Source organism: Scophthalmus maximus, chromosome 4 (assembly GCF_022379125.1).
Source record: "Scophthalmus maximus strain ysfricsl-2021 chromosome 4, ASM2237912v1, whole genome shotgun sequence".
NCBI classification, from domain to species: Eukaryota; Metazoa; Chordata; class Actinopteri; order Pleuronectiformes; family Scophthalmidae; genus Scophthalmus; species Scophthalmus maximus.
In genome coordinates this window covers 8,213,387-8,235,696 of record NC_061518.1, presented here as the reverse complement: position 1 = coordinate 8,235,696, position 22,310 = coordinate 8,213,387, and the positions used below count along the sequence as shown (strand labels likewise).

General features: G+C 45.2%; 1 protein-coding gene and 1 long non-coding RNA gene across 9 annotated transcripts in view; one reads left to right on the top strand and one right to left on the bottom strand.

Moving 5' to 3' along the window:
• LOC118302454 overlaps window positions 1–22,310 on the top strand; it is a 170,788-nt gene that overhangs the window by 29,288 nt on the left and 119,190 nt on the right. The window lies entirely within an intron of this gene.
• The window catches only part of sema6dl (sema domain, transmembrane domain (TM), and cytoplasmic domain, (semaphorin) 6D, like), a 33,089-nt gene that overhangs the window by 6,416 nt on the left and 4,363 nt on the right, over window positions 1–22,310 (bottom strand). For 4 of the 7 annotated variants that reach the window (XM_035628577.2, XM_035628581.2, XM_035628582.2 and 1 more), the window contains exons 2-16: window positions 7,304–7,475; window positions 6,697–6,808; window positions 5,804–5,864; window positions 5,549–5,611; window positions 5,319–5,420; window positions 5,037–5,127; window positions 4,691–4,810; window positions 4,274–4,362; window positions 3,290–3,507; window positions 3,059–3,190; window positions 2,265–2,420; window positions 1,559–1,732; window positions 1,140–1,280; window positions 874–951; window positions 695–753 (exon numbers count right to left, since the gene is read on the bottom strand). In XM_035628577.2, coding sequence (XP_035484470.1) covers window positions 695–753; window positions 874–951; window positions 1,140–1,280; window positions 1,559–1,732; window positions 2,265–2,420; window positions 3,059–3,190; window positions 3,290–3,507; window positions 4,274–4,362; window positions 4,691–4,810; window positions 5,037–5,127; window positions 5,319–5,420; window positions 5,549–5,611; window positions 5,804–5,864; window positions 6,697–6,808; window positions 7,304–7,427 — 1,720 coding nt within the window. In that variant the 5' untranslated portion in view covers window positions 7,428–7,475. Of the gene's footprint in view, window positions 1–536; window positions 754–873; window positions 952–1,139; window positions 1,281–1,558; window positions 1,733–2,264; window positions 2,421–3,058; window positions 3,191–3,289; window positions 3,508–4,273; window positions 4,363–4,690; window positions 4,811–5,036; window positions 5,128–5,318; window positions 5,421–5,548; window positions 5,612–5,803; window positions 5,865–6,696; window positions 6,809–7,303; window positions 7,476–12,729; window positions 12,930–13,633; window positions 13,785–22,310 lie in introns of those variants that run through there. The other 3 variants (XM_035628578.2, XM_035628579.2, XM_035628584.2) reach the window with 3 other exon arrangements.

Sequence of the window (22,310 nt, the reverse complement as noted above, 5' to 3'; positions counted from 1 at the left end):
TTGTGTGCCAGTGTGTGTATCTGTGTCTTTGTAAGCATGTGTCTGAGGATTAGGGATGGGTACCGAAACCCGGTATTAAACGGGGCCAGGGTCTAAATTATGACAGACTGTAATATTGATAAGCTCCGACATTTTCGGTGCTGCTAACGGTATTGAAGAAATTAAGTAATTCGCTTATGACGAATCTTGGCTATTCCCAATAGAGATCTGTGTGTCTGTCAGTCGGAGCCTGTCATGTGTGGGGAGCGGGGCGAGCTCCGTCGAAAGTCTAGTTGTACTTCACCAAATTGATGGAGTCAACGCTCGTTAGCCCAAGTGTAACACGAGCAATCTGTCCAAACATTTAGTGGAAGTGAAATTACACTCTACTTCTGCTGGTCCAAGCTAAAGACGAGCCTAAAGCCCCTTCACAGCTGCAGCTAGTGGGAGAATGACTGAGGAGACGTGCCATCATATATTAGTTATTTTTTCAAAATAGTCCTGCTCAATGTTCAACAACGTACTATGTGTAGTATGAAAAACAAAGCATTAGTCCATTCCGTTCTATCCTTTATTTTCTTCTCCTTAAAAGGTAACAAAAAACGAAAAGAGTGCTGTTAAAGTACCGGATCGATAAGCAGTATCGACAAGAGTAGTGGTACGATACCCAGCCCTACTGAGGATAGATGCCATGACATAGAGATGAGCTTTGTACCTTGACAGTCTCCCAGGTGTGCAGTGTTTCCAAACTCAATGTCCTGCTCATATCCAGACCTGAAAAGGGAGAGAAAAGACGACAGATGTAAACAGAGAGGTTTAACTATAAAAAAAAGGCATCTCTTTTTCGCAACTGTAATATTTGCACTTCATATTGCAGACGGGGCATGAACTTACGAAACACCAGGCTGAATCCTCTCACAAGCTCCATGAGGTTTCCAGCCACAGTAAGGATCCCTTGATGCAATGCAGGACCTGGATACACACACGTACACACAGGTTTAATCATTGTGGAAGGTGCAGTGTAATAATTTGTGACTGAACATTAACCACTTGGCCCTGTTATCATTCCTTTTATGACATTTACTGAAGTCACAAAGCTATGACCGACCGCACCAAGCGCATTTTAACCCCCAACATGCGCATATCGGCACTTCACTTACTTGTGGCAAGAAGAATGCCTTTCACAGCGACTCAGGGGAATGCGGATGACACAGCTTGAGAAGGCGACATACAGGCTGTGGTTGTCTTTGTCCACATGCAGCGAGAGGACACGCTTGTCATCTTCACGGTTAGACAGGCACCTGGAGAGGTAAAATAGAAACATGAAGAGAGGTTTATCAGATAAGTCTGTCTAGCGTTTCAGTCTCAGCAGATTTAGTCACTTGTTCGGTGAAGAGACATAAGGCTTTTTTCTGACAAAACCCCCGATCACACATATTGCGCATGTACTTAAAGCAATCGGAAACTGTTGTCTGTGTCAGGAGGTTCAGAGTTGCTGACTCCCCAGCCAGAAGACGGACAGGGAAGAGAAAAACAGAACAGAGGCAGACAGAGGGCAAAAAAGTGCATGTATCCCTACTTTGCCCTGTTGAAGACGTCGATCTCCTCTAGAAGCAGGCTATCATTCAGAGACACTGAGGTGGTCTTGGCCAAAACCTTGAGGACAACACCTGACTCGGCCCCGATGAACACCACTGTGTAATTCTTGTGGGGTCCTGCTTCATTGTCCACAGCCAGCGCTGTCAGCCTGTACCTTCACACACAGCAGAGAGGCATGCGTTACTCACAGTAGGTGGTATCCCATTCAGCTCTCGAGTTACTGAAGGTCAAACTTTTCTTTGTACTTCATCAGTTTCGTTTTGAATGTTACAAGTTAAGAGGCAGGATTCAATATTCTTTACATCTTCGTGTACAACAAACTCCAGTAAATTATTACATACGGTGTGGTTAATGGTTTAGCAATCAGCTGGGTATTGAACCATATTCTTTTTATGAGTACTGAAGTGAAGGACGGACTGATTTGATTTATTACAGTTTTAATTGAAAGCTTGGTCACATTGTTACTTGTTCATTTTTGTTCTACTTTATTTTGACAAATTTCTTGTGACAATGGAATCCCATGATCCAATGGGATACATTCAGCATATTTTGTTAGATGGATAAAAGGTGCTTTGTAGTGTTCATATTCATGTTAAAAAACATGTATGTGTTCTTATTCCTCACAGTACGGTATTTAGATGAAAACTTGTGTACTGCACGGGACACACATGTACTCCTCTGTTTACCTGACACGTGTCTTGGTGAACCAAGGCTCATCCCCGATGGAAGGCACAGCTGTGTCCATGAGGGGGTGGGACTTGATGAACTGCAGGGTGTCGTCCGGGAACTCGATGGAGCTCTTAAGGGACGCAGCTGGACCATGACCTGCACAGCACCCGGGTCTAGGATGAAGGGCGCACAAACACACACGGGGCAAAAGGTCAAAGATCGGATCCTATACGAGCACACACCAGAGAGCAATAATAACGTGCATTGAAATTGATGGAAAGTGCAATGAGAGGATCATGGGGAGGGGAGCAGGTGCTTATTAGGATCACAAAAAAGGCCTCAGCTGGAAACATAAAATATACATATGCGTGGTTATCCTCCATCAATGATTTACTGGGGTAATGAGGTGCTTTGTGGACTTTGTTTTTCAGACACAGGGCAGGGCTACAAATATACGTGCTGACCGTAAACAGGTTAAATATGCAACGCGTCTAATTATGCCAAATTAATTATTTAATCATCAGCAGATGGTGAATGTGTTTGCTGGGTCAAAGCTAATAACCTGGTCCCTCACTAAACGATTTGATTTCATTGGGTTTGACCTGGACAAAGAATGGTTAAAAAAGGGAGAGAAATGACAGGTGGTAAACAGCTGCTGAGTCAAGTGCCACCGCCTCAAAGAAAGTCAAAGAGAGCCGTGTTCAAAATCTAAATTTACAGATTAAAGCTCTTTCCTAACTCTTGGCTCTGTGGGCTTTAGAGGCTTTTGAAGTGGGAAATGTTTTGAGGAACAGAGAAGTTCAATCCCTACCGGGGTTTGGGCAGTCTCTCCTCTGGATATGGAGTCCACACAGAATCAGGAGTCTTCTGCTCTTTGAACCGGCCCAAGAATACTTTCTCTATGTCGGCCATGGAGAAGGCACACACTGCTGACCCCGGGATACTGTGGAGAAGAATACCAATGTCATGGTTTGACTTCTAAATGTCTTAGTTCTGTCCTTTGCATTGGTTCATTCAACAACTAACGGCAGCCGTGGCTCACCTGTTCATCTGTGTGGTAAACACACCCACCACCGATGGAACACCATTGATGTTGATGATGTCGGTGATGGACTGAAGCACATCAAAGTAGAAGAAGGACTCCCCTGGCACGGAGCAGTTCAGCCTCGCCTTCACAAAAGACGTCCAGTGCTTCTCTAGCACTCGCTGTGACCCACCAACGTCATTTTTACAGATCCGGGCCACGCGAGAATACACAACCTGCGAGGAGCAGGGGTTTAAGAGAAGACAGAGGCAGGTGGGAAAAGGAAAGCAGCTGAGTGAGCGTCGCTAAAAACACTTCAACACACTGAATAATGCAACTCTGCACAGACGACTTGGCCAACACACACTCTCATCTTTAACTTGGTGCGTGGAGATGGTTTCCCCTGACTGGAGCACATAGAGAGTGAACACATCCAATGGCCTGCACATGTTGAATGTATGTTTGATTGCATGTATATTATCATATATGGGGTACAAATGAAGTATGCGAAGGAGTGGGATTGGAAATCTTCAATAATTTACCAGCGCAAACCTCCATCAGAAGCCAGGTGTCACCCCCACATTAGTAGGTTTTAAATATTTATTAGATGGTGGCTGATGTAGGATGCTGGTTTCCTGCAGTTTGGCCAGACTAACACGAGGGGATGAGGCATGGTCACATCGGAAGTTGACTTCAAACAGAACATCCTAATGCCCTTAGCATGCGTGCGTGTCGTAAGGAGATACAGACACAGCCCGCGCGGTTGGGGAGACAAATATTCCTTCTGTGTAATGGTTTTACATCAGCAGAATATTCCTGTTGAAAATTCTCGTGTATTCTAATGCGATGTATTGTCATCGCCTGAATGGGCCCCATTACTACCGGGGCTATTTGTGGCAGAGATGCATGCACAGAGAGAGGTGTAAGCCTTTTTTGTTTGGATGCAGGCCTGCCTCTTGCAATATGTAATGCGTTATGAACGTCGATTGCACGTCGTCTTACCTTGCCCAGATTGCTGTGCTCTACTGCAATCTCTCGGTAGAAGAAGTACACATAATTCCCATACTCTGCTGCGTGCAGGAAATGAGGTTCTGAGGGAGAGACAGACAGAGTCAAAGTGGATTTCTGCACCGTCACCACCACTGTGCATGTTGAATATTTCAGGGATTTGAACAAGGCTGTATATGACTGGGGGTGACCTAGATTGCCTGGGAGAGAACAGGACATATCCCCACGGAGCTTGGCAAGGCAGGAGAGCTGTGTATCACTCCAAAAACTGCTCTGACATCCACTTACATACATACGCCATGCAAAGGCACCAATGGGCATTTAGCTAGGTGGCAGGTTGACATGTGTATCTCCAAGAACGGCAAGGTGAGAGAATTGAATATTGAGGGTGATGGAGAAGCATTCTCTTACCTTTCAGCCATTTGGAGTCATATTTGATAGTCCTCAAGGCCGATCCATCACCCATACTGCGATAGATGACAGCATCACTGGCCTGGAAGTCGGCTACAGTGGCGGAGTACAGCTTCCCTTCTAAAAACAAAACGACACGGAGGACTGTCACCACAAACTAAATTCACATCTCTTCAGTGCTTTGTTGTTCTTCTTTCATAAGGCTTAATTGGCTGAGTTGTTATCGCTGCAGGCCCAGTTTTACTGTGGCAAAGACACAGAGGTGATAATGAGAGCATGAGTAGGAACACATCCGTTTTTCCTCGGCAAGACTCTGTGTGTAGGCGGGTGTGTGTTTGACCCTTACCAGCGAAAAGGGCAACATTGGTTTGCTTGGAGTCAAATGGGCACCGTGCCAGTCCATTGATCTCTTCTCCATCTAACTCAAGGTTATCCAGCTGAAGCGAAAAACAATGATCACCCACACATTAATGGAGGTTGTCAAGACACATTGTGAAAAAGGCACAGACATTGAAACACCAGCATGCAAACGAATGCATTTAAGGTTCCAGGCAGATGTATTTTAAAGGAAATTGAAATAAAGCGGGCGTTGCTAGTCCAGATTTTGTGTGTGGCACTGGATACTGACCCTGTAGTATCTGCACATGGGGTTGAAGCCGTTGGTACCACAGATGAATACCAGGTCATCGTTTCTGGGAACCAGCACTTTGATGAAGTTGTGGCACTCGTCCTGAAAACAGAAAAAAACACAGAAACGCGCTTTGAGAAGCAGCCAGCTTCTTGTTCGTAGTCTTTGTCCATGCTTTGGAACATGAAACAAAAGCTGCGAGGTGAATGATCTTTTTTATTAATACGTACTCTGTGTTTTCCCTTGACGGCACACGTCTCTCTGTCAGCTTGGCCTGATCGCCATGTTAGCTTCTGTAACAACCAACATGGAGCATTAGACACATGTACTGTGCAGTACACACGCACACGCGCACACAGTCTTCCCTTTTCCAGTTTCTCATTTTATAACCTGTCCATTTAGTGATGAATGGCTCTGTATTTTCTATGAAGACCTTCTATTGTTTGTGGATTGAGAGAGAGCAGCTTGTGTGACGAGAATCTTACCCGGTAAGGAATGATCTCATTCCTGTAGGATTCCCTCAGACTGACTAGGTACACCTGATCTCTGTGGACAGACAACAACACAACACAGCTTAGTAACACAGCACAACTGATTTTCATTTAAATTAGTATTATGATTTAATTCTTACGATTATTTCTTATGAAATTCTGAGGATTTTTAACACAACCACAAGATTGAGCTTTTTATTGGTGCATAATCAGCAGTTCATTTCCCCAGTTTGCTTATTTTTGGTATTTATTTGCAATTATGAGAGTATTTTCTGAACTATGAGCATCATTTATTGGGATCAAATTTGATCAAACCATAGAGAAGGACATCTTCCATTCACTTTCAGTAAACACGTGAGTACTCTGAACTGGCAATGGGAGAATCCACCTGACAACAGTGATACATGTGGTGGTGATTACCCCGGCTCGGGAGCTGGGAGTTTTATACTGTGGATGTCGAGGTGATTTCCTGCTACAATATTAGTGCTGGCGGTCAGATTAATCCCAGTGTCCATAAATACCAAAAAGACATGTAAAGATGCCAAGAAACCCCTGACGGAGCGTCAGACCGAATGATAGACCTCTTTCCTGGATCAATGCGGGCAATATACATCAGGCGCAGGCCTAGGAGCCACATATCCAATAACACTAAGAGCTTTTTACCCCCCTTATGCCACTGTTTACCTGCCAAGGAATGACTGGGTATATTGATGTGGGGGGATGTGTGAAAGAGCGAGAGAGATATGGACATAATTGATGTGTGTGTGTGTGTGTGTGTGTGTGTGTGTGTGTGTGTGTGTGTGTGTGTGTGTGTGTGTGTGTGTGTGTGTGTGTGTGTGTGTGTGTGTGTGTGTGTGTGTGTGTGTGTGTGTGTGTTTTAAGTTTACCTGCCGGCGATGAACAGTGTGTCCTGTATCTTGGTCATCAGCTGAAAGTCAAGGCGATGCTGTGACTCATTGCCAGAGGGCCTGCCTCTGAACACAGGGTACCTCCGTGAAACTGTGAGGACATCACACATACACACACACACAATGTTAATGGGAATCTCGTGGTGGTAGAAGCAGAAACTGTTGGGAAAGCCACACTCACTTCTTTCTCAATTTGACTTAACATTATATTAGACAGGCTGTATATGAGCTCTATCCAAATCCTCCTGCAAGTAATGGTACAGTAAAAATGTGTTATTGCGTTGTGTTTGTGCATTAGATAATGGCTGCATATGTCAGCACATCTCTCCGTTCTTCCAATAAATCACAGTGATGAAAATTTTAGCACTACAGATATGGCATGCTTGTGTCTGAACTGCGGATATGACTACAAGTAGGAGGCTGTCGGTATTTGTCTTTATTCTGTCTAATGCCTGACAACATAGCAGCTTGTGGGACTAAAGCGGCATAGTGAGGAGGATACTTGTGGACTTTTTTCTGTGATTTCATAGTAGCAATCTCTAACCCCCCCCCCCCCCCCCGTGTTAATTTGCGTGCATGTACTCACAGTGTGCGTCAACGACATCGAGGGGTATGTTGTCCTCTGGGAAGCTGACTGCGAGGAGAGTGCGTGAGGCTGTCAGTAGCAGCAGCAGCAGCTCACTGAGCAGAAGCGCAGCTCTCTGGCCCATGGCTGCTCACAGACGACACTTCCTGTTTCACACTGGTGGAGTTGTTACCTGTTAACACACACACAACACACAAAATAATGCTTGGTATGTATTACATTTCATATTTCACCCGCTGGCGCAAACTGTAGTCTCGTGAGCAAAATCCCAAAATATTGTTGAACGCAAAAAAGGTACAATTGCAGCATTTAAGATTTTCTTTTCCTGTCTCTACACACCAAGTGAGTTAAATACAAAGAAAGCGCTCACACAACGCTCCCTCCCTGACTGATAGATGACGGAGCTTTCAGTGGCTGAGCTTTGCGTTTCCCCTCTACCTCTCCCCGCATCTGCTGTCTAAGGGAAGGTCAGCCAGCTGACCGGCGGGGTGTCTCCGTGTGTGTTGGCTGCAGCGGAAGTCCGCTCTGTTAGGAACGTGGCCGGCCTGCTGCGTTTGTGCATCTGTGCTTTGACTGGTTTGTCTTGGGCCAGGCTCAACACTAATTTAGCACATAGCAACTTCATCACCATCACTAGTGCAGCCTCTGCTCTGACCTTCACTGACTTCTATTAGCGCTCTGCTGGCTGTTATTGCTCCAGCCTCTCCATGGGGCTGGCGAGCTTTATTGCAATGATTCACTCAGCTCTGTGTTAGGAGGGTCTAGTCGCGCTCTGTTGTTTTTGACACAGTCGTGTTTGTGGATAATAGTTTGCAAGGCATCTGAATGTCGAGCATGAAGCGGCAGCAGCCATGTTGGTATTAATTTATCGTGGGAGTGGCAGAGGTTTAGCGTGTATGTTAGTGTGTGGAGAAGTACATTAAAGACAGACTGTGTATGTGAATATTAATGATCGGTGTATGTTGAAATATTTAGAAGGCAAACAAATTATTCATGTGGGCAAAGCCTGAACGGATATAAACAATTTACTGGGAGACGTCACACAGGCAGAGGGATGGATTAGCTGGGAGCACACTGGGACACACGCACACACACACACACACACACACACACACACACACACACACAGACACACGGCTGCACATACATAATCACTCTTTCAAATGGTGTAATGCAAAGACTGAGGGGTGTGTGCACGCACACGGTCACACGCACACACACGGTATTGACTCATTTTTCAATTAGCCCCAAAGCACACCTGCTCCAGTGCTGTCAGTGAGCCCGGCCTGCCAAGCCATTAGTGCTTTGATTGATCCACACAGGAAGTGTGGCAGATCAGCAGTCAGCACAGGCAGTATATATATATATATATATATATATATATATATATATATATATATATATGGACTTCTGTTGCCAGATGTGATTTTTTTTTCTTTCCTTCTTTTAGCTCTAAATCTGACATTTTTTTGAACTCCAAACTCGATTTCTAAACTTGTGGTTGTCAAGTACAAACTTAGGCATTTGCCTGACAGCAATAACATACTATACGTCAGCAAAGTGCATGTGGATTATCTAACATATGAAGTGGCCACACTGTCTGCATGCCTGCATGCTGATAAAAAGTGAACAGCGTTTTTTTTTCAGACATACACAAATAACCCAATTTTGGTCTGTAGAGTTACTGTACGATGATGTGTCACCAAAAAAGAACGGACGTGGTGGTGAGATGGAATCGGAGTAATGCTGGTGTGTTTTAGTCATCAGCTGTGTGTAATCCTGGCTATTCGGTTTCTCTGTGGGATACTGAGGCCTCTGAAAGAGCAGTGTCATTATGACTGAGTTAATGCGAGGCCTGGACGGGAAGACGCTTCGTCTTAATCAGTCCACGTTATAGTTAATTACGGGTTTGACAAAATAAAAAGATTTCTCTTTCAACAGCTACGAACAATAACGATGCAGAGGCAGTCAGTACAATCTCTGGACACGAACAATCCACAGATCTATGCACACAGGCTCCCAATCCATACTCAAAACCAACTGTAGGCAGCTTAGTCCAAACAAGAAGTGATGATACTGCTTTGCAAAGAGCAGGCATTTCTTTTTACTACCTGGTACGGATGCCCTCACACCCAGAAATGCGCTGTGTTAAAACCCAAGCAATAAATTGCTGAGTTTCTTGGAGAAGCTCGGGACGGGAATAGATTCCTAACGCACAATATAAAAAAAGAGGAGCTATGAAAGGTAAATAAACCCTGCTCACATTTCAATTATATAGGGCTATCACAGGGGCTGCAGGCTGTGCTTCGAGCCCAAACTTGGCTGTGTTCACGGGTAAATCATTTCCTCGGTTGTCAAGAGTTTAGAGTCCTGCTCTGCAACGCTTCTTCATAAGTGCACGCATTCACACCACTTTATTCCTGCCATTCTCCCTTGCTCAACAATTCTGGAGAAAATCACTCCAACCAGAGGCAGAAGCTCAGCTCTGATCTCCCATGATTCCTAGCGCGGTAAAAGCCGCGCCGCGGAGGCGAAGGCTTTCCTCGGAAACTTTAATGTAAAACAGGAACAGAAGACATTCAGAGGTCAGCGATCTAAAATTACTTCTCAATCTCCAGTGAGCCCAGCATGTTTTCTATTGACTATTCCTCTGCACTCTCTTGTTCCTGCCCTCCAGTGTGTGTGTGTGTGTGTGTGTGTGCGTGTGCGTGCACACATAGGCCTCAACAAGCATAGAAACACTGCTTGTCACGCAACTCTGTGCCATTCAGCCTTGCCTCGCTCTACCTCTGTTATTACAGGCTTTTGATTGTCCTACAACCATGCACTTTCCCTGCTGATGTTGTTGGCTCTGGTCCACGGTGTTAAACGTGGGGAGGGGGTCTGGTGAAATACTGTTTCTGCCTATGGTGGGTGCGGGGGTCTGTAGCCCATTTCTTGCGGGAGATTTAGTGTCCAGAGCTTAAAAGGACAGATTAACACGCATTTTCCTTTTAGCTGTGCTTTCACTGGCGTATGTCGGCCACAACCTCTCCTCCACATCGACACAGAATGGATGTTTTTTTGCAGGTAGGCCCTATTGGGAGGAATTGGGGCTAATAAAGGGATGGCAAACAACAGCGGTGCGTGAGATTTTGTGAGTTGATGGGTGGATGTAATCCCAGCAGAACAATGGCTGCCGCTGCTTGAGGCAGCCTGGCTTGTCATCTTGCACCATACAGTGCTGTAAACCTCAACAGCACGGGAAATCAGATAGCGCAGGAGTTCAGTTTCAGGCGTTTCACTCTTCACACTTTCAAAACGCGTTTGTTAGCATGCGTGACGTGTCTTGTCCAAAACTGGATGTGTCCTATAACAGTGTTGTCTCGACTCTCAACCGTGGCTCTGAGAAAGTAATCAAGATGCAGCCACATAGGACGGTGATTCAGCCAGATGATTAGAGCAGCCACCACACAAGCCCAGAAATGATTACTACTCCCTTCCCCACTTCACTAATAACCACCACCCTAAAGGAGCCTTTCTGAGAGGCTTGGTCGAACTTGTTGCTTCACAGAGTCGACAGGAGAGGGCTGTGCCAGTGCTTTTCCTCCTTCTCTTCTCTACCTTGGCAAGAGGAGTGAAACAGGAGAACGGCTGTTCTCAGCGGTAGTTCTGCTATAGTAGAGCACAAAGGAGCTGAGCTGCAGGTGTGACCAGGAAACAAAAGGGGCTTTGGGCAAGTCAACACAATGGGACCCCACCCCCGGTCAGTGGACCTATGTTCCGGAGAGCTGTTGTGGGGCTCGTAAAAGGGGGTTCGGAGGAAACAAAACAAACTCTCCACACATCTTGACTCCACATGTGCACAAGGTCAAACATTTATCACTCCACCATTGGAGAATCGAACAATATGATTTGAGGCGGCAGTTTGGGGAGACCATAAGGCTGTAAAGGGTCAATACTGATGACTGTATGGTTTAACGGCGGTTGTTCCGGGGTTACGGCCGGCTGTAGTGGAGGTTAACGGTGGTCGTTCTGGTCGCTGAGTTCTGACCCCGTGGCCAGTGAGGCGAAGTGAGACCGACGGCCAGCTGTGCTGTCAACGAGCCCATGGCTGGTTCTGATGTTTGACCTGGCCGGAGTGTGGTGCTCCTGCCAATATCCAGTTTGTAGTTTCGGTAACTAAGCCGGGGTTCTCCTCAGACACTCCTGGTTTTCGGCAAAATAAACACATCTGGTGTTTATTTATTTTTTGGGAATAAATTCACTCCATGTCTTTCTTTCTGCAAAGGGACTGGACTGTTTTGAGGGAACACAATTTTGACCACAGACTTAAATTAACAACAATGTGCACTTTTACCGAGCCTCTTTTTATCGAATAAAAATTTCCTCCGCACACCGGATGGTGTTGGTCTATAATGACAACCTCAGAATAAGCCCTTTTGGTTTATCTCATTTCGCTCATATACTTTATTTGGCCAATTTTGCCAAATAATGAAAACAAATCCAAAATGACTTTATCACATATTTCATCGTGTTTATGCCTCTTGGTTTATTATTCTATTTCTGTTCCTGCTGTTTTTGTTTGGTTGTTTTTTTTTTTTCAAGTTTTGCTCGGAGAGCTTCCGCTCCTCTCTTTGCGCACGCAGCCCACGCAGCAGCCCGGGCTCTACCGCTTGCATTGTGCGTACTGGGTGCGTAAAGGCATTCAAGTTTTTACCCGTGGTAAATCCTTTCAGGCCCCTTTAGTCCACATGTAGGACTGATACAAAAGACAACAAAGACAGGGGGAGGGGGGCTGCAGCGGTGGAGTGACAACAGTGATGGGGCAGCGTCGAACTGCCTCCGCAGCCCTTCACGGTGCACGGGGCTGTGGCTCCGAAGAGCTTACGGGCGCTTCTCAAATTCAACACGCAGCAATACACCGGACCGAAATGGAGCCGAGAACATATTCACCGGAGTGGTCGACCTCTGAGTCAAACTACCCGTCGTGCCGGTCTTTTTTATTGTTTAATGTGGCCCCTGGGTTTACCAGCGCGCTCCGTCCTGTGCCGTGCAGGTTGGATGTTTGTGAAGCCGAGGAAAAGAAATTAAAAAAGATCCCTTCGCATTTGTGACTCCAGCCCTTCAACACTATTTGGACCAGTGCACAATAGAGATGTGCTGTTGCTCCTGGAACCGTACACGAAGGGCACTTCTCCGCACGTAAGGTGTGTTGAGGGACTACAATGGCGTGGCGCTGATTTCGCTGCCGGTCATTAATTATCTTAATGCTTTTTATATTTGACTCCATATGAACTATTTCGATCCTCTGTCAACGGACCGAATCACCAGCAGTGATATAGCCTTTACTCCAGCCGGGATCCATGTTAATGAAACAACTCGTGTCGTAAAAACGCCCCGTATCGAGTTGTTCATTAACCCCCCCCCCCACTGAGGACACCTACCTTGAGTATCCAAATTCACTCACGAATGGGGCGATCCGAACGCATGTCATAGTATTCCTGTGGTAATCCATTTAAAGCGAAAACAGCCAGCGCGTAATAGTCCTGTCAGTTCGTCCTCCGTCCGGACGACGCGTCTCCAGTTTGCGCACAGATTTCAGCTCCGCTCGCCACACACGAGCCTCTCGATTCCGCCTGCTTCTGTCTCCGTCCCCGGGCCCCTGCGCTCTGATGACTGATCTTCAGAGCTCTGCCACGACCACCCCCCCCCCCCCCCCAGGCACCATCCCCTTCCACTACTGTTAACTTTGAAAGGGGAAAGACATAAACACTAACGACGGGCTATCCTCGCCGCGCACTCTGACTTCACTTCACGCACAATCACCGCTTTCAAACAACGAGAGGCACCGAATGGATGACATGGCGCACATGCACCGGGACTACACATACAAATAAACAGCAGCATTACGCAAAAGCCCTTTGCTGTTGGTTGCTTCTCCCAGCAGGCATCGTTCATATAAGTTTGGATTCATCGGCGTGAGACGGGTCGGACGAGGCGACCGCGTAGAAATGGCATCATAAATACTGACCACCGCTTGAAAAAAGGAGGGTGACCTATCTCACAGACGAGGAGCAGAGCAGGCAGGTCGGACCGGGTTTGCCCTCCCTGTATGAGCGGGGGAGAGGCGCCTCGGAGCTGCAGATGCAGGCTGTTCGGCGAGCAATGGATGGACAGTTAGAATAACTGAGCAGGAATAAACAGTCCGGACTCCGGAACTGTTTCTGTTCTGCAAGCATCGGTGTTTTTTTGCAGAGCAGCGTAGCGACGAAACACTTTGATTCCCAGAGAGGACTTGTCTTTCTCCCCTCGACTTTCACTGCGTCCACGGCGCCCCACGGAACTCACCTCATTTGAAATGGTTATGTTTGTATCCTTTTTCTGTTGCCGTAATCCCCACCAAAAAAAAAATATATATACATATATATATATATATGTATATATATATACGTGTGTGTGTAGATCTTGCGCGCGTCGTAGTGAATCAACTTCTCCCGGCTGAGAGAAAAACAAACTACTGCACGGCGAACGGTGTAATTTGACCCGTGCTCAGTCAATCCACCCAGAGAGAGAGGGCCGCAGCCGACCAATGAGCAGCGCTCCTGCTGCGGTCCCGCCTCCCCCCACCATCCCTGTCTCCTCAGCCCTGCCCTGCCCTCCTTCCTTCCTTCCTTTCTTTCCTAGAGCCCACAGAGGGAGAGAGAGAGAGAGAGAGAGAGAGAGAGAGAGAGAGAGAGAGAGAGAACGACCCCCTCCCCCTCGGTTCTCCTCCTGTGTGACCCCGTATTGCCTGCCCTTCTGTTAAACCCCATCCCCCCTCGCCCCCAAACTCCAAGTCAGCAAGAGCGCCTAGTAAAAATCGTTTCAGCCGTGAATTGTGGCCAGCGACTACTTAGTAAAACAGTTTCAGACATGTTTGGATAGAGAAGGGGGGAGGATGGTTTAGAGCACAGATTCCCCCTCTGCCTCTGCACAAATATCCCGCGGTCGATCGTTTATGTCATAAAGTAAAAGTTCAACAGAGAAACAATAATTAAATAAATATTTAATTTACCATTTGGAAGATTTTGCAAATATTCCATCAAATGCCTTTGTCTGTGTTAATGCAAAAAAAAAAATACATACCACAAGTATGTTTTTTCTTTTTTCTGCTACAGACATTTTTAATCTCTGCAGGAATGTTGAATTACCATTATTCAGTGTTCCATTTGCGAGCTCCATTCAAAGGCATTAGGTCTTTTCCACACGTGCATGTAAGCATCGGTGTGAGTACGTGTTCACGTTTGCATGTGAAGCTGCTGAAAGTGTCAGGTTATTCCAGCCAGGTCCACAGGGCTGGACAATGGAGGCCCATTTGCACCCCATTAAAGAACCAGGTTAGCAGATGTGTGAGAATCTCTTCCACATGAACGTCCTCTTCTTCGTCTTTGTCCTTCCTTGACCCTCACTCGTCCCACTCTCTTCCTTTTTTTTTTGTGTTTTTTTGAGTTACAATCCGGTCTCTTTGTGTGCAAGAACTTTTTTCATTCCTCAGGCCCCCAATAGTTCTCATTTTTTCCCCTCCAATTTTTATCCTAACTGATAGAATAGCTGCATTCACATTACTATGTTTTTTTGTTTTACAACCTATCACTGATGCTGTCCACACTTCTCTGGAGGTTCCCAGCGCCTTAAAAAACATTGAAGTTTGGAAACGCTGCGAGCCCCCGTTTTAGTTTGAAAACTCCGGGCCTGCAAGGACTGGCAAAAAAAAAAGACGTTTGGAAATGATGACGCAATAACCCGCTTCTGCCTCCTGATTGGTTCTTATCAGTCACGACTTGATTACCTGCGGTGAGGGCAAAACTTTGTGAACACTTACTTCAAATACTTGCTCCACCTTGTCATCGGTCCAAGAAAAGAAATCCATGCGTACTTTTTACCATTGTTGTTTCTCATTTGTAGTATTTTCTGTAACTAAGTTACCTACTTCTATTTACATTAGTATGCACAGGCCCAGTGTATGTGAATGGACGTGGTATAAATGTTTTCAACTGGATTAATATTGAAACGGAACCAAAATGCTTGTCTGAACGGAGATGGTTTCAGTTTAAAAATGCCATTTCAGAACAAAAACGTAGTAGTGTGGATGTGGCCTTCATTTCACTCTTTTCTCGTCTCTCAAGTCTCAATCTTGCCACTCAACGTTTCCTTCCCTCCTTCGTTACTTCTGTGTGCTGCTCCAGTATCCCGTGGGGACTGATTCAGCACGGGCATCTACTGCCGTGGCAGATGGGGAAGATGGATGGATCGATGTGTCGAAGATTTTGCGTGGACGCAGCTACTGAATGTCAGGATGGGTGAATAGATATATGGATCTGTGGGTGGCTGGTGATTGGTAGATGTATTGATTGGTCGTTTATCCAGTGAAATGGCAGTTTTATTGGAAGTGTAATGGCAATGTGACACCGTTTCATTAGGTTTTAATGGGTTTTGTGCATGACTTTTGGCTTTTACAATTCTTAATCTGCTTGTGGCATAGTTAAAATGAATTGTCACAGATGCACAGTGATTAATAGAAGGATAATTCACACTTTAACGTTTGACATCTATATGTCCCTTAAATATAACATTTTGTTTTGGAACAATTCTTTTTTTAAGAAGGACATTGAAATGAAGATGCCAAAAATAGTGTTGCATGATTATTTTGATTTCTCTGCCAAAACTGAGCTGAATGTTGGGTCAAATCGAAAAACAATTGATTAACTGGCGACAAATTTACGAATATAGCTGTGAAGCAGATGGGTGGATGACAAAGGTCTTTGAGTCTGAGAGTATGTTTGGAGTGATAGTGGGAATGGCCAGATGAATGTATTGATGCGGGGAGATGGAGAGATGGATGATGGAAGAGTGGAGGGTGGAGGTAGACGGAGGACAGAAGGCCTCTGCTTCCCCTCTAAAGCCTGATATACTCCCTTGGGGGCCCTGCGGCGTGTAGGTCAACCCCCGGGACATGTGAGGGTGGGCCTTGGGGTTCAGAGGAGAATGTGAGGGCTTGGCCTTAGGTTGGGGCGACCAGGCAGTGCACTACCCCACACAGCCTTTTTTTACTGCCTGAAATGCTGGTACAGATGGCCATGTGTCAAGGATGGGGGCGGCAGACTTGAGGCTGTGGCCAGAGATGCAGAAAACCACAGGGCTTTACTACTACGTCACCATTTCCCACCGGCTCATCAGAGGGTTGAGAATATAAAGTCTCAACAGAGGATACATCTTAAATAAAAAAAGGTACTCAAATTGAATTTATACATGGCAGATTTAATTCATATTTTAACAAGCAAAACAAAGTGAGTGGACATGTTTTCAGAGCCGATGAGAAGACAGAAAATCAGCAGTGGTGTGCTAACTAGGAGAAAAGGTTGTGGGTTTCTTTTTCTTCTTCATGGCATTGAGTGTTCTATCAGATGGCTGCCTCTCAGGCTGGATGGAGTCAGGGCTGAGCCTCCATGGTGACCTCTGATTGATTAAGAGGCCATTTCTGGCACTCGCTCAGCCGGGGGAACCATTTGTCACCTGACTGTGCAGTCCTGTTGAGAAGCCTTGAGTCTTCCAATCTACATGGAGACCTTTTCTCTAAATCCCCAACTCAGCCGGATTCCACCAGGGCCACCCATGTCAAAAATCTGTTCTCCCACTCTGGTCTTCAACCTTTTGGATAACAGCAAACGCCAAATGGTATGTCAAAAATATCATATATTAGTGGGGGAAGAAAATAGTGGTGCACTTGAGGACTGCGGTATTATGTTTGGTGGTTTGAAACTGCATTGAATTTGATAATTTAAAGATTCCTGCCAATACCCAGCACTGATATATGAATATATATTTATATATGTGTGTACTACACATTCAAATTTTATATCTCAATCTGTTTTTTAAAAATCCAATTTAAACCATACCTATGTTCATCTTGGTCTGCTTTATTGTTGGGGTTTGTTTAAATTTATTGACTAATTAAGATTATTAAAATTAGTTTTCGACAGAGGAATTTTAAAAATAATTTTTCTCCTGTCTTAGCGCGTGATTTCATACGTTAGTTATTCTCAGTTTTGATTTGAAGCAAGGGTAAACATAAGCTGTTTTCAGACAAACACCAGAAAATTAGTTGCAGACATTTACTGGGGACCTTTACAAGCCCCTCCGGAAAAGTTCAGGAAAATGTCAGTACTCAAGTGCATGTCTGAAAGCAGCCATACAGACACACAGACTATAGGGACTACTGTGAGTTTTTGATAGTTTGGTCATTGGTTATCACCACAACTGAACCCATGAGAGAGAGAGAGAGAGAGAGAGAGAGTCACCACCCTCTCCTTTGTATACAATGTAGGATTAACACCACTGAGTGATGCTGATGACTCAGCAGGTTTTGCTATAACTTGAAGAAACACTATATTAAGGGAATCAGAGCCAACATTAGACAGCTAGGCTAAGAAGCTATTTAAAAAGCACAATAGGAAATTCCAAAAAATGTTCATGTTCACATCCTAAATTACAAATGGTACACAATCAATGCTACATGAGTTGTTGAAAAAAGTTGCACATTGCTGGCCCTCAACCAGAAAATAGATGATGTGATGTTGTTTCCACAAATGTCAGAAAACTGTTTTTAAATACACAGAAAAAAGTGAGCATAATTCAAATTTCAGTTTGACTTTAGGTAAAGAGCAGTCCATAACTGTTTAGATACAAATGTCAAAGTTATATTATTACTGCTCTTTGGGTGAGCGGCATGTCACAGATTGTGGATTTGACGATTATGCCTCCGAGTCTACTTCATTGGCTGCTTTTATAGAAAGTTCATCTTAACCAAAGGTCAGAGAAAGGTGACAAGTTTTATAGCCCACGGTTTAATGCACCGACTGTAGGTATAGGGCTGAAACATATATCTGTAATTTGCCGTGAAATGACCTGTGCTCTGTTTGCACATATTGTTCCCTCACCTTCCCTTTTTTGATGAGATTATTTTTTAGAGGAGGGAAGGAGGTAAACAAATCTATTTTGTCATAACTTGCTTTCGGCTCTAAATATAAGGAAATGACTCCATAGTCGGCTTTGATGCAAACCCGATGACTGCCACATTTACTGAAGGGAATGCACAGAAAGGTATGTGATAAATTTTGATATAATGTAATTGTGTTTATTAGAGTTTTCTTGGAGAAAATGAGAATGCTAATCATATTCATAGCCAGCGCTGTGGGTAATTTGCAGCCTGCGATAAGCCGCCATATCAATGTGAACTGCAGATGATTGAGTGACACACATGACATTTTCCACTCATTATTTATTGATCCCATTTCTGTTCCTATCTGAATGTTTTAATCAGCTTGGTTATCGAAGCGCTCACGCAGGAGAGCTATACGAAATCTTCCCGGATTTGAGCTGATGGTGACACGGTTGCCCTCTGTCTTACGCAGGAAATGAGTGATGATTTGTCCTTAATGCAATGCCACCTTGGCACCATTAGGACAATGTTTCCACCAATGAAGCACAGTGTCCTGGCCCAACACTAACACTGACATTCACTCGGTGTGGGCGGGAGCCCGTTGTTAGAGGGCAAAAGTTTTATTACTTCTGATAATGATAATAAACGCTTCCTCCCACACACCGCGCCCTTCACTACAGCATTGATCCCATAACATCTCTGCTAAAATCAATCACTGTAGCTCCATTAAATGAGCGCTCCGAACATAGCAGTCAACCACGCAGATGATCCAAGATCTCGTAATGAAGTTAATGAGCTAACAAAGAAGTCAACATTTTCAGGAAGGAAGGATACAACTATATTTAGGTTGGAAGGGGATAAAAGCAGGATTTAGAGGGGTGAGGTTGAACCAAGTGTGAACAGGAAGGAAAGAGCTGCGGAAGTTGCTTGGTTCACACGCTCTGGAGTATGGGTCTATTCTCGCGTGTGATCTGACTGGCACACAAAAAATACACAGACACTCACACAAATGCAGACATGCGGACAGGTGCTGTGTGTGGTACCGACTGTCTGGTGAACAGCTGTGGGTAGGAGCCTGTGTTGGGCGCGTTGGGAGGTAGCTGTTGCATTCTCCGACCTCACCACCGGACGCAGCATTTGACATAGACAGACGGACACACACACACACACACACACACACACACACAGGGGGCAGCTGCAAGGTGCCAGTCAAGGGCCCCAAAGCCAACTGACCCCCCCCACACACACACACACAGAACTCACTGTCTCCATAATTATTTTCTACCATCGAGTTTAACAGTAAGATGACCCCGTGTTGACCGCACATCCCAAAACTGAAGGAATATCCTGCAGCTGTATATCTCTGACAGCCCTGTCATGGCTCTGACCCCAACCAGCACCTCAACCTGCCAAAGGGGGCACTTAAACCACAACTGCTGGCCCAAATATTTACCTACTCTCTTATCCAATCCCAGCACCAGTCCTAAGCCCGAGCAAAAACCACGTCCCACCACCCATCCAGGCTGTCAGTCGCCAGCTAAGTCCTTCTTGGAGCTCGGAGGCTATCAGGGATTTAAGGGGAAAAGCCCTTTATCCAGGACTTTCTCTACAGGCTGGGGCGAGCATATGTCCCATGTCAGCAAAATACCGTAAATGCTGCAAATGGCATCTTTTCTACCTCGCCGAGGTGGCAAACACGTTATATATAGTTTATGAGTGCAGTAAATCATATCACAGTCATACATTTAAGCATATTTATACATCTTATAATTTTTTGTTTTTGTTTTACATCTGTGCTTCTATGTATATATTTTTTTTCTATTCCTACTTGTGTGGGTGCACATAAAAGTTGCACTGTTGGGATGTGATGCTACTTGCCGATTAACCCTGGGGTGGATTGTATGGGCTAATCTGGGGAATAAGCTCCCAGCCCTCAGGGATGCCATCGGCTACTAGATCCAGACCAGGTGTCCACACACAGTCGGCCAGGGTGTGTGCGTGTGTTAGAGAGGAAATGACAAGAATGGCCTCGCCCGCATGACAATAGCAAATGCTGGGATTTACAAGGAAGACCAGTATGCTGGAATTCAGTGGACCGTCCCCAGCTCTTATCACGTTTACATCAACTGCTCATGTGCAGATACCCCTCAACTGCAGAGCAAATGTTCATGCTCACACCCACATCATGCCTGCAGAGCACACAGTCCCTCCCTATATGGACTCTGCCCATTGCATTTGGCTCCATTTACTGTTTTATCAGCTCCACTCTTACTCCTTCCAAGATCCAACGTGTACAGACAAGAGTCCAGTAAATTTGTGAAATACAGGAAGGCACGGTGGGATTACTATTACCAGGAATATTCTCTCATCAGTCCTTCATCATTTTGCTGGTGCTTTACGAATCCGGCTTGGATTGTGCCCGATGCCCAGTTGGTTGTGACACACCGTATGACCAAATAGCCCAACTGGGATGAGTGAGAAATAGTGCCAGTGTCACCTGTCCCTTTAATGAAGGTGGCATTAAAGGAGGTAGCAGGGAAGGGAGCAGCTGGAGAAAGGTAATCCCGTCTCTCCAGGTCAGCTATCAGACAAGCTGTAGCAGGCCCCACTAACTTCAGCCTAATTAGCACACACCAACAGGGATATCTTCCTTTCTTAGACTCGCACGCCAGCGCACACCCTTATCTCCAGCCAGCCGTTAGAGGGTTAATACTTTCCAGCCTCCTCGCTTGGGGTTTGACCAGCTTCAACATGCTTCGGGTCCTGAGTATATGTCATAGTTGAGTAGCTGGGATTAGACGGGACGCAGAACCACGTAAGAGTCAGTCATATTTCCGTAGATATGTGTTGTTGATGCCAGTCCTATTTCATCACTGCCAGACCAAATACTTTCACACACCCTGCCAGTGTGTCAGCATTATTAAAAATGAATTTAATCCAATTTACAAAAAGCATTAAGAATTACATTTTCCAAAAAATCAGTTCAGTGTCTGGTAACTCTGGATAACCCACAGAACACACTGTCAGACAAAATTATATTTGCCCCCAGTGTGCTGCTAAGAAATGGCAAATTTAACCAAAATAATCTTCATGAATAGCTACCAGAATGGAGGAAAAAAAAAAAAGATTTATCTCCTAATTTGCCTGACAAGTTTTTAATTTATAACATTGTTCACCCAAGTAATTCCTGAAATCTGAGAAGTCCAAAGAGGCAAATACCGAGGGGTCTGTGACCATACGAATGAACAGTTCAGCCAGATAATCTAAACCACTTTTCTGTGAACTCTTCTGCTCCTTTCTGTCACAACAAACTTGATCTTAGTCTTTTAGTCTTCTTACTCTATGTCCTTCACTTTTTGTGTATTTTCTTCCCAAATCGCAGCATCTAACTTTGTGAATACGGCCGTATTAAAATCCAGAAGGAGTGAAAACTACAAAAATAAGACTGAAACAGAATTATTATATTTAGATTTATGCTCCACAGTGATACTCCTGTCTCACTTACACTCAGGCTATAGTGTGAAGGATTGGGAATATGTGTGCGAGACTTTCACTCTGTCACCGTCCAGGTGGAATGTGAAACACACACTGCCACAAACGCTTGGAGACAGCCTCGTGTGTGGTGGCGGGACAGAGATGTGCAACCCTGGCGTCTGACCCCTAACACACTCCTCCACAACACCACTGATCCATTTCTCATCCCCCTCCCACGCAAAACCCTTCTTCAAGTGTGTCTCCAAATGGTAGTGGTGGGGGCGTGAGGGTATCGGGTGTCATTTTAAAAAGCAGTTGTCAGGACTGGCTGAAAATGTAGCATGACTTTATTCAGTCTAAACTGTAGCCTGGTGAAGACAACATGGCCTCTCGGTGCCCTGACTGCAGTGGAGTGGCCATTTTGGCACGGCTCTGAGAGCTGCTTTAATGGAACTATATTAAGTGCTCTGTTTTTACGGGATTGATTTCTCCTTCGTGTTGCGCCAAATGAATATTTCGATAGATCCCGGCGCTCCTGCTGGATGCCAGCTGTCATTGAATAAAAATAACGTC